General features: G+C 38.7%; 1 protein-coding gene across 4 annotated transcripts; it reads left to right on the plus strand.

Moving 5' to 3' along the window:
* The first annotated feature begins 83 nt into the window (after positions 1–83).
* add2 (adducin 2 (beta)) lies at positions 84–19,122 on the plus strand. Of its 4 annotated transcripts, XM_057326924.1 has the most exons (16): positions 84–489; positions 3,563–3,803; positions 5,653–5,794; positions 6,399–6,550; positions 6,994–7,074; positions 8,267–8,416; positions 9,542–9,685; positions 9,777–9,875; positions 10,449–10,625; positions 10,717–10,956; positions 11,837–11,953; positions 12,748–12,834; positions 13,895–14,027; positions 15,191–15,256; positions 17,911–17,944; positions 18,137–18,235. In XM_057326924.1, coding segments are annotated over exons 2-16 (1,776 nt in total). In that variant the 5' UTR covers positions 84–489; positions 3,563–3,650; the 3' UTR covers positions 18,138–18,235. The 4 variants fall into 4 exon arrangements, with proteins under 4 accessions (XP_057182907.1, XP_057182898.1, XP_057182888.1 ...); XM_057326905.1 differs by lacking the exon at positions 17,911–17,944 and having other exon boundaries at positions 85–489; positions 18,137–19,122; XM_057326915.1 differs by lacking the exons at positions 11,837–11,953; positions 17,911–17,944 and having other exon boundaries at positions 18,137–19,122.
* The last annotated feature ends 438 nt before the right edge of the window (positions 19,123–19,560 follow it).

The raw sequence follows: 19,560 nt of genomic DNA on the forward strand, positions 1-19,560 counted from the left end.
ATAGTTTCTCCTTGCAATATAAGAGAATCACCAGCAGGTGGAGCCAGTGCAACGTTTCAGCAATCCGCATCTGCATCGTTGTGGCCAAAAACATCCCAAATAAATCATTTGATGCGATAATTCCACTGCATTCAGTGCACGATAGTAATAAAACGTTACGTTTTCGTTTAGTGGACGTTTTCTAGTATTTAATAACACCGCTGGCGGGTAAACTGGTAGTGTCTACAAGAAATCCGAACAGAAGCTGAATGTTCAATGTATAGTAAAGAAGGGAGGTCATGAAACTGCCAGGCGTGGTCGTGGGCTGGTCTTGCCTGCTATAAAACGTCAAAAACGAGGGGATGCGGAGGTCTAAGAAAACACACAGCCAAAACAAACCCATTCGTAGTGGAAAGGGAGACTAAGCATCGATTGCGTTGTTTGGACACATTGCGTTGCAGTGTTACGTTGTGACTACGCGTAAAAAGGACAAAGACGAGATGTTGTGAGGTGAGCATCTCTTGGTTCATTTGTTTTTCATTACCATTTCCAGAGTTTAGTTCATGTTGACATTTCAACAGACCCAAGGTCGTATTTACTCACTAGTGGAGGTGAATGAAGGTATTTTGGGCTTCGTGCATTCGTTATGTTCATTGTGACATTGCTGCTTATGAGAATGTCCAGTGCCATGATGATACCATCATTGCATGAATAGCCTAAAGCTACTACAGGATTTGTTTCAACGTGATTAATTGCTTTAACAGTTCAGTAAATAAATGCATTGTCGCACTGGAGAATAAAGAACAGAATGCATTTCTCTACTCCATTGGTATTTTATTGAGATGCTTACGTATCTTCTGAACTGTTTTTGTTGCGTTTAACCAATCAGAGGCCCTGGGGCCTTGTTTTCATTGAAGCGTTCATGATTGTGCGAGTTGCATTTTGACATAATACTTTCACAAGAAGCTTTTGTTTGAGCATGATGTGCATTATTGTATTTTCCCTCCCATTAACGCTTTAAAAGCACGGTCGCGGGGGTTGTTTATACATGGCTGTACTTCGATTTGATATTTAGTACTTCGCAAAATGCCATGCGTTCCTATAAAATTCTGTATGGGTTATTTCAGCGTGGTGCCCGGAGGCTGAGCCCCACGACACCGCTGGTGCTGATGCTGCGGGCGCCGCGTTGTTGCTAGGCAGCCGCGTGAACACTTTCTGTGGCTTTTACAAAAAAGGCGCTTTTTATAACACCGTGTCGACAAAAAAGTATCCATTTCTTTTAAAGACGCACATGTTTCGTTATCATTGTGAATGACTAGTATATCTCCCCTTTCTCATATCGGTGAAAGGGGTGTTGTTTTCCTGTAAAAGTAGTGGGCGTGACACAAGAGAATTTCCCCCAGCAGATGAGCCCTGGAGAGAGGGCGGCACAGCCCTGTCTGTTCAATCCTCAGCCATCCAAATTGTGATCGGATAATAACCTGACCCTTTTAAATTAGGGTCACCCGCTGCTGTTCTCTTGAATTGTCTTTTCAGAATTAAGTTTAACAGGGTTGTCAAAGTATGTTAATCATTCGAGTATTCACATTTATCATAATCAAAAAGAATAATTGTCATGGACAACAGCATTCAACATCTTTATTCTGGTCTTTGTGTGGTAATAAAATAAGACTTAAACGTTCAGTCGGATAGAATGTACAGTATTAATTTAACCACTGAGGCATGTAAATACATGATGTTCAAAAATTAAATGTTGCAAACTATTAATCCTTTAAATGCCTTTATAAATTGCATAAATCTCATCTAAGACTATAGAACATGAATCTTTTGGCAACTAAGCTATAGTAGATATAAGCATTTATGGGCAAAATGTTTATTGAAGTTATATTTTAATATTTTATTTCACAGAAAAGCACATATGATGCAGTTTATTGATTGATGATTGTTACCATAAGTGTCTTTTATGTTTGAGTATTTTGCATGCGTCATTTAGCTCTCAGTGCATGATGCGGTAGTGAATGCATTCATAACTGCACGTGAACTTAATTGGAAAAGACATCTAAAATATCAATCAAGCATTACTTTCACCATTATGCATTCCCTTCATACCCTTCATTCCTTCTCTCTTTCCATACTACTTAAAAGCATTAGGATCTCTCAGTGGGGTTGAAAGCCTTCATCCGGTCAGGGAAGCTCAGAGCGATCAATACGTAACAGACGCATGTACATGTTTTTTGTGACATCTTTTTTCATCTCTCCCCAGAACGACATCAAAAACTTGCTGTAGCAAAAGACAAGGCTGTCTTTGAGATTACAGTATGAGTTACAGAAAGGCATCGATGTGATGTACACTGGGAGTGGATCACTGTAATAGCAGAGGGACTTGATTAAATTGGATCCACTAGAGTAGAAAGCTCTGTTTGAAACTGATCCTAGGAACGGCACAGGGCGGCGCCGGTTTGGTGTCTGGATCCAGAGAGGCCCCAGTCATTATAAAGTCTCCCCCGGGAGAGGGCCTCTCAGCGGGGGTCCCAGAGCACCTGAGCCCCTGTTAGATGACCAGACACAAAGATACCGTGACTGCTAGTGCTTTAACTTCATTGGATGCATTTATGGGATTGCTAAAATATTTTTAGATGCAGATTCGACAAATACAGGATGACAAATAGTTGATTCAATTATTTTTTATTTTTTAGTGTAAATGATATAAGATGAGTTTAGAGAATAAAACTGCTAAGGGTTATGAAACCTTCACCTTCATGTCATTTCAAACTTTTATAACTTACTTTCTTCTGCAGAACACAAAAGACATTTTGAAGAAAATCGGTAACCGAAATGTGGCGGCACCAATTCACTTCCATTGCATGGACACAAAACCAATGCAAGTCAATGGGTGATGTCGCTGTTCGGTTAACAACATTCTTCAGAATATCTTATTTTTTGTTTTTCAGAAGAAAGTCTCTTTAAAGGTCCAGTGAATGAAATTTAGCGGCATCTTGTGGTGAGGTTGTGAATTGAAGCCAACGGCTTGAACATGCAACATTTAAAAAATGCACATTGTGTACACTTTTTGGTAAGCCAACCAATGAATGACTTCTGCACATTAATCTTTAAACTATTTGAACAAATTGCAAAAAAAATATTAGAAACGAAAATTATTTTAAAAATATGCACAGTATTTTGTGTCATGCATCATGGGACATGATGACATTGACCGAACAAGCAAAGGAATCGATCACTTTACTAATGCACGTAAAGAACTGTGTATGTGTTTTTAAATCTGTAATTGCAGTGCCCTATATAACCCTGTTAAGGGCACTTAAACTGAGTGTTTGGAAATAGGTGACAGTTAGTGCAGCCCATCACATGACTCTGGGTGTGGTGTGTATAATCTCTTATCTTGTGTGTGCAGATCGGCCTGTGTGCATTTGTACGTGTGTGTTATGTGTATATCCTCACATTTACACGTTTCTAAGGGATTTTATCCCCATAATGTGAATAATGATATCTTAATAAAACGGTGTTCCTCCACAACTGACTAATTTACATAATCTTTTTTGTGTGTTTTTGTGCCCCCATCTAGCCATATCGCCAGCTTCCGTGTTGCCTATCCTTTCTTTTTTGCTCTCTTTTCCTTGTATCTTTCCTCTCTCTTTCACACTGGGAAAAAGATGATGAATACCTCCCCCACCCCTAAAGGGACGCCCGTGCAGCACAGTCCCGTGGACGGCGAGTGTTTGGAGATGGAAATGCTCCAGTCTCCCCAGCAGTCGACGCCGTCCAGCGGCCTCAAGAAACGTGTTTCCAGTCTCTTGCAAAGTCCTGTGAGTGACAAGCCATATAGTTCTACTATAAATAAAGTCCATATATGATCTGTTTTGCCAAAACTGGTATATGGAAATAGACCCGGAAGACGAGAACGCGACTGCGCACATAACAATTTTTTGGAGACAATTTGATGCACTATATATAAATGAATCAAAACCGACAATATAAAGCAGTTGGTTCGTGTATTAAGTAAAAAAAGTTATATTTGCAACTCAAAATACACGAAGTAGTTTAAGAGTAGAGTGGGAATTATTTGGATATGGTTGGGTCATTTGCAATGCATTATGGGAGTGTGCCGTTTTTCATTGCTTTGACTTTGCACTAAGAGGATTTGAGTAGTATCGTTCGCTTTGGGGAATTTGGCAGATTTTTTAAAAACACATTTGTTTGTGGGTTGTTTAAGGACTTAATGCAGAAAATGGCTGTGATTTTTTTTTTTTTTTTCTTGGGATTTTTTTTTATAAATGGTGCGAATGAGTGTGTGAGTGAATATTTCAAGTGGCTACTATAAGCCTTTAGAAAGGTCTTAGACATGGCATATCTCTCATTCGCAGAAGACCCACTTTCATTTTCTTCCTTTTCTTCACTTGTTCTGTGCACTCTTTCATGTCCTATGTCCAGTCATTCTGTCCTCTCTCCCCTGCCCCCTAGATAGGTTCCCAAAGATATGATTATCTGAACAGCTCAGATGTAATCTGAGCAGATGCAGCTGAAGAGAGAAAAAGAGAGAGAGAGAGAGAGAGAGAGAGAAAACGGAGATAGTGCCATGTGTTTTAGGTGTTGGTGCGAAACAAATAAAGACGTTCAGAATAAAGAAATGTTTTAAATGACAGAAATGAAGAAAGAGGTCAGCATGAGGACGATTTATTTCTTCCTGCCCTGTTGTGCATTGCTTTGGAACAATTTTCCCTGCTTGCTTCGTATGTTTACAAATGTGTTGTGTTGTTTTGTATCTGTTCTGTAATAAGCAACGTTTTTCTCATTTTTGTTGAATTATTATTATAGCACTTGCATGGCAAAACTGTATTGTTATTCTGCAAACATTTATTTTGATCTGACCTTTAAAGGGATATTGCATTTTTTTTTAGATAATTAGTTGTTTTGTTTTTGTAATGAAGAAAACAGAAATGTAAGATAAGACTGAATTTTGATACATTTCTTTTATACATCTATTTGCATGCTGAATTTTGATTGGTCTTGTTATTTGCGTATTTGCGGTGTGGCATTATTTGTGGATGCACAAGACAAGATAAATGCTGAAAGTCCTTTACACAATTTTTTATTTTTTAAGCAAACACTGGGTATTTCAGATCTAATAATAATTCAATTCAATTTTATTTATATAGCGCTTTTCACAATGTGCATTGTTCCAAAGCCGCTTTACAGGAGAAAATAAGAAAAATACGAATAAGGTAAAACACAGCACAGTGCATGTGTTTATAGATCATTCTAGTAAATAATAATCTAATAAATTTATTTAGCATAATACACGCAGTTACAGAGGCTACATGTAATGTACATTTTGAAGGAAAATTTGAGTTGCAGGACCTTACAGTACCCAGTTTCAATGTCTAACATTATACTTTTAATAATGCATCAGTCAGTATACATTTTAACATAAAACCGTTGTCAAAAAAGCATTCATCCCTTGGTTGAGTAAATATGGGTTGGGTAAAATATGAATAACCCAACCGCTGGTTTAAATGTCCATATTTACCCAAACAAAGATCGAAACAACCCAGCATTTTCAGGGCGTATATATGAACAACAATAATATATGTTCAACCTAACTTTGTCACTTGCGTGCATTGGGTAGCAAAATTTTTGTATATGTGTGTGTTGTAGTCCTTCAGAGAGGAGCTGGATGTGTTGATTCAGGAGCAGATGAAGAAGGAAGGCAGTTCTTCCAGTCTGTGGGCTCTTCGACAGATCGCTGACTACATGGCTACTCACGGATCGCCCGTCGCTCTGCCTGTCACCCAATCCAGTGCGTTACACACAGGACTAATTCCATATCTGATCTATGGGATAAACATCTGGGTTGATAACCATGAGGTTGTAGGTTAAAATCCTTAAGGGATGAGCCATAAATGTTTCTTGTTAAAGACACTCCAGGGTTGCAACAGGGTGTTCATCCCTGTTACAAGAGTATTAACTATAGTTATTTGTTTAAAATTCCCATTTTTATCATATTGTTTATACAAATTAGACGCTTTTACATGGTTCATATGAATTCACCTTTTTATAGTGTCATTAATTATAATTGATATATTATTTATTTTGTAGATAGATACTCCTTATGTGTACATAAACTTGCAATGGAGTATTTAAAGAGCATTGTACTACTTTCATTTTATTATACAGTATATTGAAACCTTTCATAACGTATATTGACACATTCACCCTTCTGTGGCTGAGACGGAGTTTAGTTTGCATTTCACATTGAAACTATGAATTTAATATTTTTGAACTAATTTACTATTAAATTAAATTCAGTCACTTGAGCTCCGTCTGACAAACTTTATGCAGAGTCATTCATGAGTAGCATATTCATTGACACTCTTGTGTTGTTGTTACTAATGCCCGTGAAGCCGTTACCATGGTGACCCCCATTAATGATCTGCACGGATGGGAGTCGAGCTCCATGGTGAAGGGCGAGAGACTGATGCGCTGTAAGCTAGCTAGTGTGCATCGCCTGCTGGATCTATACGGCTGGGCCCAGATTGCCAACACATGTCTCACAGTAAGAAAAAATCCTCTCTCTCACTGTGTGTGTAGGCCTATAAATTTTTTTTTTTTTTTCGATGAAAGAGGCGTCACTGCTTTCCTAAATACGATTTGGTTAACTTGTACAATATGCATGTGTCTGTTTAAGCTTTTTATAACTCATGGTCATGATAATGGAATTGTGTGTTTTTTCATACCTGCAGTATGTGCATTTGATGTTTTCAATAAGCCACCTAACTGTGCACAATGATCATGATTGGTAACCAGAAAGTTGCTGGTTCGATTCCCCAAAGTTGAAGCCACGGGCTGTCATCATTGTGCTCTTGAGTCATTTAACTTCAGCTCGCTCCAGGGGGATTGTTCCTGTAATAAATGGATGTACTGTAATTCGCTTTGGATAAAAGCATCTGCTAAATGACTACTTGGCCTCTCTCTCACTTTCTCTCTCTCTCGCCACAGATACGCGTTAGTAAAGAGCAGGAGCATTTCCTGGTGCTGCCGGGCGGTCTGGCCTTCGGGGAGGTGACTGCCTCCAGTCTGGTGAGCTTTTACACACTCTTTCTTTGCACACATTACAAATGGTTTCCTCTCATGAGATAACAGCTGATGAAGCACTTTCTGTGTTCTCTGTGCAAAAGCATTCAAAGGAAGGTCAAATAAAGAAATGCTGTGACATGTGGAAGATTTCAGTGCTTTCAGGATTTTACTGGACACATATCGTGCTTTATAAGAGTTTTATATCAAAAATAAATAATGCATTGCAAGAAAGATATTTTTCATGTCTGTGCTCGATGTGTAGTGTCTGTAAAATATTGTACAAAAGATTAAATACATTAACGGACTACATTAAAGGGTTAAAGTAGAATTAATTACATGTAGTTAATGGGTAAGGCATTTATATTTAAGATGAGCACAGTGCATGATGGGGGACGGTTAAATTATGCAGTGATTTTTAATTAAAGAAATCTGTCCTTCAATTTCTAATTTCTAAGAAAGATGATTAAATTCATGTTATAAGGTTCAAATGTCCAACATGAAATTTTAATAACATGCTTCAAGAAGAATCCTAAAGAATCACTGAATCTAAATCATCAGTTTTTTTAACCCCCCATAAACACAATTTTCTTTCCTGTATTGACGTTCCTTGTGGAAACGAGATGCGAGCGTCAATATTTTGCTCCATTTTCTCCAAATAGAATGATGTGTCCGCTAAAAGTCTATTTGGTGAACATTTAAAAATGCACTTGAATATAGACGACTAAATGCTATATGCAGGGGCGGACTGGGAAGCAAAAACGGCCCTGGAGTTTTCGGCCCACATTGGCCCTTAACCATTTTTGTCGATGGGGGGGTGACGTGTCATTGCATTACATGTATACGTGTCCGTCTCGCTAATACCTTTGCGTTGCGTGCATTTGCGTTAATAACATACGTCTGTCTGGCCCAAGCGTCCATTCTGGCCCCATACTTTTGCGGCCCACTGGGAAAAGTTCCGATACTCCAGATGGCCGGACCGTCCCTGGTCGCGGCCGTAGGCCGTTGGTGGAACGGCCGTTCTGGACTTTGACAGAATGTCCTACTGGTCAGTCCGCCCCTGGCTATATGCTAGACTATATGCTAAATTGTGCTAAACGCCACCAAACTGTTATGGTGATTTTATGAGGTCATCGTGGATGTTTTGCAGGTTTTGTTTTACCACTTTATTTAAGCATGTGCTGTGTGTGATGTACAGGTAAAGGTGAATATTCTTGGCGAGGTGGTCGAGAGAGGCAGCACAACACTAGGTGTGGATGTGTCTGCGTTCAGCCTGCATTCTGCGATCTACTCTGCAAGACCAGACGTCCGATGTCTGGTGCATCTTCACACTCCGGCCAACGCTGCAGTACGTCCCTCTCTCAACTAATCGCTTTATTTGTTTTCTTACATTTTAGCGGAGGAATGAAAGTTTGTTTTATATGAAGTATGCACTGATTACAAAGATTTAGTATTGATAGTAATTGTTAAAGATGAGGTAACACGCAGTTTCTGCCAATCTCATATTAATCTTGAGTACCTATACAGTATTATTGCATACTTCGTATCTTCAGAGTATTTAGTTTGATCAAATTTATAAAAGACAGATACAGCTGTACGATTATTTCCGGAAAAAGACGGGCGCCTGGAGGCGTGAAGGGGGGTGGAACTACAGCACGAGCACACAATACATCATCGCATTGATTTACTATAAGTTCATGTTGTTTACATTAAGCACGTACACGCCGATTGCCAACAAAACACAGACATACGATTTAGTTTGACTTACCGCGTGGGGTTCATGTCTGGCATCTTTTAGAGCACTGGGACCGCGCCATCTATCAGTTTCAAACGATCTCCAAATCCAGCGTTATATCCATCGTTTATATAACATTCATCACCGAAAATGCAGTGAGCAAACAAACGCAGGTAAACTTCTGTCAGCCGAGTGAAGCGGCATTGATGCTCTTTCTCACGCTGGCTGGTTGACGCTTGCGCGTACTCTTTCGCTCACTGGATGATGCGTGGGCGTGCTTTTCTGGGAGAATTGTTCAATGAGGGGCTTAATAACCCTTGTTACGAAACGGGAATCCATGTTCGAAAAAAACTGGCGGAGTGAATCGAGCACAGAAATACTACGTCATACGTTCAACTCGTTTTTTTTACAATTTGACTGTGTTAAGCTTGAGAAGCCAGCACGTTTAACATTGTAAAGAAGTCAGAATGCATGAAATAGCATGTTACCTCATCTTTAATAAAACTAGTACACTACATACTAATTATTCTTTTTATATTCAATTATAAATTAACCACATACTGTAAATCCATGGCAGAAATATTCATATTATTAGTATTATTAATATTAATTTTCATTATTAGTAAACAAAAGATTTCTAAAAGGGTACAAATATACATTTTAGAACATATAAAGAGAATTCAGAGAAGAGAAACAAAAATTGCACTGATCCTAACACATCACATTTAACCTTCGTAGGTATCAGCCATGAAGTGTGGCCTCCTACCACTATCCCATGAGGCCTTGCTGGTGGGTGACGTTGCTTATTATGACTATAATGGTGTAATGGAGGAAGAAGAAGACCGAGTTGATCTTCAGAAGAGCCTGGGGCCTACATGCAAGGTTATATCATAAAAAAAGTTATATTATTGGCTGATTAAAACTTGTAGAAAGGGAAATATTTTCATATTGCAACAAATGTGTTGTTGTACAGGTATTGGTTTTAAGGAACCATGGTATTGTGGCTCTGGGAGAAACTGTGGAAGAGGCCTTTTACACAATTTACCACATTCAGAACGCCTGTCAAATACAGGTAGGCAAAGCACGAATCTACCACTGTTCCTATAAGAAGAATAAAATACTGAAGAGTACATTAGTAGACAGAACGATTATTAGAAAAGAGACAGAATATTTATGTAAGTGAGAGTCCGTAAGATGGAGAGAGAGAGAAAAACAATATTGTGAAAAGAGATCCAGTAAATGGAGGTCAAGCAGTTCATTTTGGTTTGCTGGGGTGCAGCTGAACAATGCTGCTATTGTGTGGCTATTTTTAGATGCGTGTCATATTACTCCTACTCTTTCTGCATTATATACTGTATGAAACGCATATCAGGATGACATACTGCATTTGCCAAAATAAGCACTTTACAACAGAGCTTACTGTGTGAAATTCTGTACCCACAATGCAGTGCACTCTTTGGCTTATTGTACTTCCAAATGTTGAGATATTTGCACACAAACTGGATTACTAATGCCGAATAATGTTTTGTACTTCCAAACTGGATGCCACATGCTGAATTGAACGCTTTGGATTAAACCATCGGTCAAATGCACAAACGTAAATGTCTATGAAAAGCTATGCTGCAATGTTCCGCTCCTCTGACAGGTGGCAGCACTGTGCAGCGCCGGAGGGGAGCAAAACCTCATCATGCTGGACCGCAGCATTCACCGGCCCTCTGCTACTGGCACTGTGGGCTGGGCCGGATCCACCTTCGGCCCGATGCACAAAAGCAGGCTGGGAGAACATGAGTTTGAAGCATTAATGAGGACGTTGGACAATCTGGTTAGTCTACGCTTTGACCTAATTGGACTGACTTGAATACCGTTCATTACCAGCCCGACGTAACAGGTTTGTTTCCCCGAACGTTCTCAAGGGTTACCGTACCGGATATGCCTACCGTTTCCCAGTTCTGCTGGAACGCTCTAAAACCAGAAGCGAGGTGGAGGTTCCTGCTACAGTTACGTCATTTTCCTTCCACGAAGATGGTGTTCATCCACACCCCCGTTTCCAGCCCCACGCGCAGAGACAACAGCAGAAGACTAGATGGCTCAACACCCCAAATACCTATCAGAAAGTCAATCAGGACCAGGCCAGCCCAGGACATCGGACTACGGTAAGAGATTCAGATTCATCAACTTCCTAAAAGCCCACTTAAAGGAACAGTTCACCCAAAAAATTGTTGTTCCAGACAGTTCTTGGCCACCATTGACCACGACAGTAGGACAAATTGCTTTATAAATGTCTTTGTTCTGTTAAACACAAAAGAAGATATTTTGAAGAATGTAGGAAAGAAAACAGTTCTGGGTCACTGGGATTACCATTGTAATTTCTCCTACTATGGTAGTCAATGGTGGCCAAGAACTGTTTGGTTACAAGCATTCTTCCAAATATCTTTCTCTGTGTTCATCAGAACAAAGAAATTTATTCCGATTTGGAGCATATCGTGGGTGAGTAAATGATGACAGAATTTTTATTTTTGGGTGAACTGTCCCTTTAACAACCTCAAAAACACATCCATATTGCAACGTCCGAGCAATGTAATGCAATTATGGTGCCGAATTTTCCAAGCGAAAGTTTCCCTCGCATCACAAAAACAACAAATATATAAAAAACATATGTTAAATATATAATGAAAGATAACATAGAAAACATCAATAGTAGTAAAAGACTGCAGTCAAACAATGGTGTATGAGTTACATCATTGGCAGACGACGACTACTCATTGTCCTCAGTCTCCCGCTCTCCTAAAATGTTCCACCCACTTTCTTTCTCCAGCTCTGCAATGCAGGGGAGATAATTCATTGTCATAAACCTCACTGCAGTGTCTGCACTGCCCTCTGTTGGCTGCTTTTATGTCAGTCACACATTTACCTGTTGTATTTCCTAACTTTACTATTTATTTACACTTCTGGTGTCTGTTTTTATTACCAGTCGAAGTTCCTGATTGACAGACCTAGAGTCTGAATTTCTTTTGTGCTGTTTATTTTCTTTAGTGGTTAAAGGCAGAAGAAATGACCCAGGGAAGTGGAAAAGGAATTAAGATAGAAAATCCTAACCAGTTTGTCCCACTATTCACTAACCCAAAAGAGGTGCTGGAGACTAGAAATAAGGTACAGTGAGCTCTTTTATTACTCACTAGATGAGATATGTCTTCTACACGCTTTTCTAGAAACAGCTGATGGTGTTAATGTTAACAAAGATGAAATCAAAACAAATCATGTTTTTTTAAGATCTGGCAACTCAAAGTTAAAACACATTACTTGGAGAAAAATAAATATAGCTGTGCAGGTCAGGGTACAGCAGGTGCACAGAAATGTTCATATTCTGTGCAGATGCTCTTGTTCTGCATATAACGTTTCATAGTAATACGTATTTAGTTCAATACAGATGATTATGCTGTCAGGTTTTTCATGACACGGGAGATTTAAAATACTTTATCAAATATCAGTAAAAGCATAACAGCGCAGAAAATACAGTACATTTATACATCAGTTCTATTATTAACCACAGATGTATGACTGTTCAAACCACCAACAGATTTGTACTAAAAATATCACCCCGGTCTCACCAACTGTGAGATGAAGTCCCAATGACACCAGAAGGGTGGCAACATGTTGTGTATATGCAGAACAAAAATGAATGAATGGTTAATGAATGTATAAACATGTCCATAACTGATCTTAATAAATAGACGTGATTTACTTGCTGTATCCTGACATTTTGCATTTGATGTGCTTTAAAAGATGCCAAACATTAGCCTTCTGTCTGAATGCACTTAGATTGCACATACAGATTATACAGCGCAATAAAATGGATTCGATTTTTTGAGTTTTTGTTTGCTCTATAAGCATGTCGTATAGAATAAGAGTGTATGTGGGGCATGAGAATGATGGATCTCTTTCAGATAAGGGAACAGAATCGTCAGGACATGAAAACAGCCGGACCACAGTCTCAGGTGTTAGCCAGTGTCATAACAGACAACAGTCCACCGGTAAGAAAACACAACGGCATTAGTCACTGCACAACGTGTGTTTGGGCGAGGACTAGGTCGGAAGCCTTTGCACAGACCCGCACCGAATCCGCATGAAATGACTCAGATTACCACAGTATTGCATCACATATTTTGTTTAATTTTATTCCGCTTTCTGCTACCCAAAAGAGAGTTGTACTACCAGCTCCATTGAGTAGATTACTCACCCTTCAAGGCATCCTAACTTCATATGGTTTGAATGGTTGAATAGGTGTTGATTTTTTGAAGCTCCAAAAAGTGCATGGATCAAAGACAGCGCTGTTAACTTTGATGTCTAGCTTCCGTCATCTCTCGAATGCGTGTGAACCAGAGGCTTGTTTTTCCGGCAAATGACGGTGACGAAAGCTCCCGCCAGAGTAGACGCTATCCTATGGGAAGAAAACTAAAAATGCAGCGTTCTTCACCGGAACTTACGACACGCCTGCGTCATCTGCTGGAAAAACAAGCCTCTGGTTCACGCTCATTCGAGAGATGACGTCAACATTAATAGTGCTGTCAATATGGATATTTCTCGTAACAAATGCATCGATTCGCTTCAGAATACCTTTAAGACCACGGAGCCGTGTCGAGCAGTTCTTTGATGGATGGATGCACTTTCTGGAGCTTCAAAAAGTCAACACCCATTCACTGCCATTCTACCGCTTGGAAGTAAAATGATACGTGGTATTATAACGCCGACTGCATTATTCTTCAAGAAGAAAACCATATTCAGTTAGGATGCCTTTAGGGTGAGTAAAACATGGGGAAATTTTGATTCCGGGGTGAAGTACCGCTTTAAACTGTTATGAAATGGTGATAGCAGAAACATCAATAAATATATCATTTTAATACCAATAATAATGAGAATAAACAAATCTAATTCATATAGTTCTCAAGCCAGTTCCACAATATTCTAGGAACCGTTTTATAAAAAGATCATTAATCACACACCCTATAAATATCTGTAACAAGCAGATGGTATCCTTTCTACGTCTGTGCATGTGTTTTCTCATGTGTGTACATATGAATTCTTTGTTTTCAGTCTCCAGAGCAAGTGGAGCCCAAACCCCAAGCCACAACGGAACCAGAGCCTCCGAATCCTTTCAACGAGCTGACGGATCAGGAGCTGGAGGAGTACCGTAAGGAGGTGCAGCGCAAACAACACGGAGAGGACGGTATGAGCTGACAGTCTCTTAACAAGACTTAGACAGTAGTTCAGTTCCACTTGATCCTTTTAAAACCTATTGACTTCTAGGCAAAATATTGATATTCTATTGATTTGTGCACTGGATGAAAGAATCAAATTCAATAAGTGCTGCAGTGCCTTATGTGAACAGCTTACGTCCTTGCAGAAATATTGACAGGATGTCACTTGTGTGTTACTGAACACTGAAGTTGTGATTTTAATATTATGAAATTATACGCCTTTAAGAGTGCACATTGTTTGGAAACAAACAAAAAATTAGTGGGTAAAATGAGTAGTTAACATGTGAAAGTGTGTTTATTATTTTATAAGCATTTTCTGAATTAAGGTGTATAATTGTTTACATATAATTATACAATTATATTTTATATAAAAAATATAAATTGTAAAATTATGAATTATATATGCATTTTTGTGATTTCATATAGTTTATGAGATGACACAGAATATTTTTGTAAAAATGATTTAAGTAAACAGAAAAGCTAAAATGTGTGAGATGTGATCACTTAACTTTGAAAACATTGACCTCATAGTTCATTTGTTATTTGTTAACTACCCAAATATGCATGTATTTCAAAAGGATTCTGGCAATAAAGTTTCTTTTAATTTCAGCATCTTTCCAGAAACAACTTATTTAGAATTGAATGTCCCGACAATCGTTCCCGTCTATAACACAGATGTTTCTCTTTCATATTCTTTCTGTCTGATCCTGTTAACCTTTATACACATACGCTAAATTTAAAAGCCCCTTCACAATTGTTCCTTACTGTACATCAGAGTCAGAAATTAAGCAATGTTTGATTAAAATGCCCCATCTATTCAAAATGTGGGGGCAAATAATGTCCCCATGGTCTATTCCTTGATTTTCTATTTTCTATACATTTTGAAATAAAGATTTTATATTTTAATTGACTAATTCAACTAATGTATTTGACATGAATACACGGTACTCTGTTTTCATATGGCTAGAAAAATATGCCCACATAAAAAACTGCCACTGAAAATTGATTCCAAAACGCAAAAAATTCTGACCCTTCTGTACAGAACACCTCTGTATCTTCCTCTCCTCTTTCCGTTTTCTGTCCTTGCCCTTCACCTGTTCTCTTTCCTTCCCTTCCCCTGATGTTGTAAAAGGTGAGGAGGTGGTGAATGATACGGGGACTCCCCCGACTACCTCCCCCAATAAGACCCCAGCATCAGGTGAGAGCGTGTGGGTGCTACACCTAACACCTGCGCTTGTGAACATCACGCCTCGGAAACACCTGCTGTGCTCCCACTTGCTGTTTGGTGTGCTTCATCATTCACTGCTGCTTGACAACCCCTGTTACTAACAACACTAATAAGACTAAAAAGCTTTTTCCTTTACACTGACCAAATTTAATCCTACCTTAAAGGGGTCATATGGTGCGAATACGTGTTTTTCTGTGTCTTTGGTGTTTTATAAGTTGCCCATGCATGTGTTACACACGTAAAATTGCAAAAATGAAAGTGTGGGAACAAAAGATGCATTCTATCTAAAAGCTAATGCTCACCCAGACCTGCCTGAAACGCCTCGTGTAGCCACACCCCCACAAATCTACGTCAGTTCATGGTCTGATTTGACTAAGACCGTCCAAATGTATACGCAAGTAAGGTGGACGTATCTCTCAGTACAATTGCTTTGGAACCTGATGTTCCAAATATGGTAAGGGGCGTTACATTTCCATCACATATTTGCAGTATTCGACCAATCACTACGCACTGGTTAACTGGCCAATCATAGCACACCTCGCTTTTCAGAGCGATGAGCTTTGTAAAAAATCCACACGTTTCAGAGAGGCGGGGCAAAGAGGAGATACAAACATGCACTGTATGTGGAAAATACAACTTTTTTTAACCTTAAATCATATACACATTGCATTACATCTAAAACAAACAATAATATTCATTTTAGCCGTGTCAAATGACCCCTTTAATTATAATCGAATTATAAGGAATCACTTACCCTATAATATATAAAAAATATTGTCTTTATTTACTCACCCTCATGTAGTTACAGATCTTATCATCCCAGAATTTTCTTTCACATAACAGTTTATATTGACAACAATATTGACAACTAGCTTTTCAGTTTTACGGTTACTGTCATTATGCTTCTTGATAAAAATTGGCTTATGAAAGTATCTTCTAAAAGTATTATATCTGGAAAAAGCACTGTGATTGAATTTTCCTTTTGTGTTCTACAGAAAAAATAACCACGTACAGGTTTGTTTAAAGGTGTCATGAACTGGCCTTGTTTATTGTTTTATACTGTTGTATGAGGTCTACTTATGATGTTCGCGTTGTTTTTACATTCAAAAACATCAAAATCAATAAGTAATGGGCTATTTTTTACCCGGGTTTTGAGGCCTGCTCGACAAACGCTCGGTTTTATTGGGCATTCCGCATTGAGGAATTGGAAGTAGACATGTGCACGATTAATCGCGGTTACCACTAAATCCTGCTGAAACCGAGCTGGCTGCGATAGTGCAAGGAATAGATTATTTTAATGATACGTAGCTTGTCCGTGAAGCACGGCTCTGGGATCAGTAGAAATGCTGCTCGATCTAAATGCAGTGTGAGTTTGAGTCGCTTATAATGTGCATTTAAAAAAGCAACACCTGTCAAACATGATCATTATAAATATACTTTATTATGATGAAAATACCTGAAGAGGCTTGAGGAACAGTGATAAAAACATTTCCTTAGGCATTTCCTAGAACTACGTGTGTTATGGTCTTCTTCTGCAGTGCCTATTTGGAGTTTCTGCACGAGAGCGCCCTCTGGCTTTCGGATGCAGCAGCATTTTACCGTACTGCATTATACAAATTGTGCATAAATCACGTGATATATTTTTTCGGTTAATCGGGCAGATGTCTACGTGGAAGTAAACGCCCACTGCTATGATTGGATAGCAGTTTGCGTAGTAAACTTAGTTGGAGCCTTCTGTGAATTTGGTTAGAGACATAACGTTAGGTTACACATTCGCCCTATTCGCACGGGATTAGTATTATCTGGGGACCTCGTGTGATTTAGAAATTCCTATCGGATCCAATATTGACGGCACAGCACTTCTTTTTAATTTTAGTCTCTCCACAAATCCAGCATCGACCTGTGCCTTGTTCACAAAGGAATCCACGGTAAAATGAAGCGAACAAATGCTCAATGTTTTACCCACGTGAGCTGGAACATCTTTCAAAATAAACTTCAACCACGCATTACTAATGTCGGAATCCAAAGGAAGGTTATGCAGCGAGTGTGTTCTCCCACAACCAGGCACTGCACAATATTTTGCGATCTTTAACAGCATGTTTATTGCTTGCTCGCTCTATCTGGTTCCGTGCAACATGTGTTACTTCAGTACTGTCATGCGCGAACCAGTGGGCGGGGCTAGAGAAGTAATCGTTGATATTCTTCTGTGGAGGCGGTGTTCAACCTATCAATGTCGTCATAGATAGGTGCATTCCAGAACCTGGCGTTCGCTGGGCCTCGTGTCAATAACAGTTGTAATTTCAGTAACAAGGGCTTTTTCAGTTCTGACACTTACAGGATGTTTGCTTGAATATGATTCCCTCTTATATAACAAAAGCTTGGGTTAAAATGTATGTCTTAATTCATGACACCTTTAAGTAAATAATGACAATTTTATTGTTTTTCCTTTAAATGGAAGGATGAAGTAACAAGGGATGTCTGTGTTCAAGTCTGTGTCAGTGTTTTTATTTTTAATTTTCGTGTTTCTGTTTTTATGTGTGACATTTCAGCTCTGTACTGTGACCTCCATATGTCTTCACACCTTTGTGCTTCTCTGTGTGTTTCTGTTTAATTATGATTTGTAGGACAATCGTTCGGTACTGAGATCTTGTCTCACTAGTGAGTATATGGAAACTAAAGACATTGCACACAACTTGGATGAGCATGTTGGCGAAAGCTATCATGTCATAGCAGCTACTTCTGTCTCGTGGATAAAAGTTCTAAAATTGTGAAAATGAATTGCTTACTTGCTTTGTTTTTTATTTCACTTTTTTCTTCTCTGGTTTGTTAAAATTGTGCTTTTATATACAGATGGACAAACCACCGATGTTGTGCAGGACGATGAAGGTGACGAGAAGAAACTGGAGGAGCTAGAAAAAGAAATGAAGGCCCTGACGACCACTGACACTTCAGAAACCACACCCTTGACACCGCCCACTGCTCCGCCCAACAAACCTGTGGGCAACACCCCAGAGGGCTCGCCTTCCAAATCCCCCTCAAAGAAAAAGAAGAAATTCAAGGCCCCTTGTTTCCTAAAGAAAAACAAGAAACAGAAAGAGAAAGTAGAAACTTGATGATGAGAAGTGTTCTTCACTAACAGTTTCACACACATGCTCAAAAACAAACAGCACTCGTGTGTTTGTAGACTTTCCTCGCAACACACTGACTCACAAACACACTTTCTCATCTATTCATTGTGTATTCACTAACATACCACACAAGTTTTTGATTATGGGTTATGACTTGAAACCTGTTCTTGCTTTACTCTCTGTCCACACTGATGCAAAATTCACAATGCTTCATTGATACATGAAGTACACAACCTGCTCTTGTGACCCCACCCTTGCTTTAAAATGAAATTGCACTTAGTACATGCATAGAAAAAAAGAATGTGGTATTGAGTAAACATTGATTGTTCATGTCTATCGATTCTGATTGTTGCTCAGTCATCATCATCAAGGTGTTTATATAATTACATGTGACATAACTGTGTTCTGAGTTGACTAAAATCTGACAAAAGGCCAAAATAAGCAAGATGCAAAGCTGCAAAGAGCATCCAACTTTAAATGCACATATTTATTTCATTTCCATGTATTTTTGTTTTATGATGATATTTATTTTTTATGTATGCTGGAAACTTCTTTGCAGTTTAGGCCTAATTATTTTTATGACCAGTCTGTTATTTAAATGCTTTGGTGTGTATATTCGCTGGTTTATAAACTTGATTCCATGTCAATATTAGAATGTAAAATGCTAGGATCGGATGTAACATTCATTAAAGATCACATCCATGTAAACCTGTTTTTAGTCACTGTTTTGGGGGTGGATTTAAAAACAATGTATGAATGTGAAATTAAAGGGAGATTTTATTACATTCACTTTGCAAAAACATTTTGCCGAGCTGCGGTCCTGAATATGATATTTGCTGCCTACCGACCACCATTGTTAACGTCGATGACGTCACAACACTTAAAAAAGCGAACTATGCCGTCATTTCGTGTTTATACACTAACTAAACAGTGAAGCATTTATATAAAGACTCTCTTGTAAATGCATAATGCATTTACTTTTTATTTTTACTATCAAAACAATAGTTTGTTAAAAAAAAGAACATAATGTGTGGTAGGAACCAGTGGCGTCGCTAGTCCCCTTAAATTTCAAGTTTAAGTTTTAACAATTTTGTTTATTTGTCAGTAATCATTTACATTGATAATAGCTCCAAAAAACGGATATAT

The sequence above is a fragment of the Triplophysa rosa genome, linkage group LG2 (genome assembly GCF_024868665.1).
Source record: "Triplophysa rosa linkage group LG2, Trosa_1v2, whole genome shotgun sequence".
NCBI lineage: Eukaryota > Metazoa > Chordata > Actinopteri > Cypriniformes > Nemacheilidae > Triplophysa > Triplophysa rosa.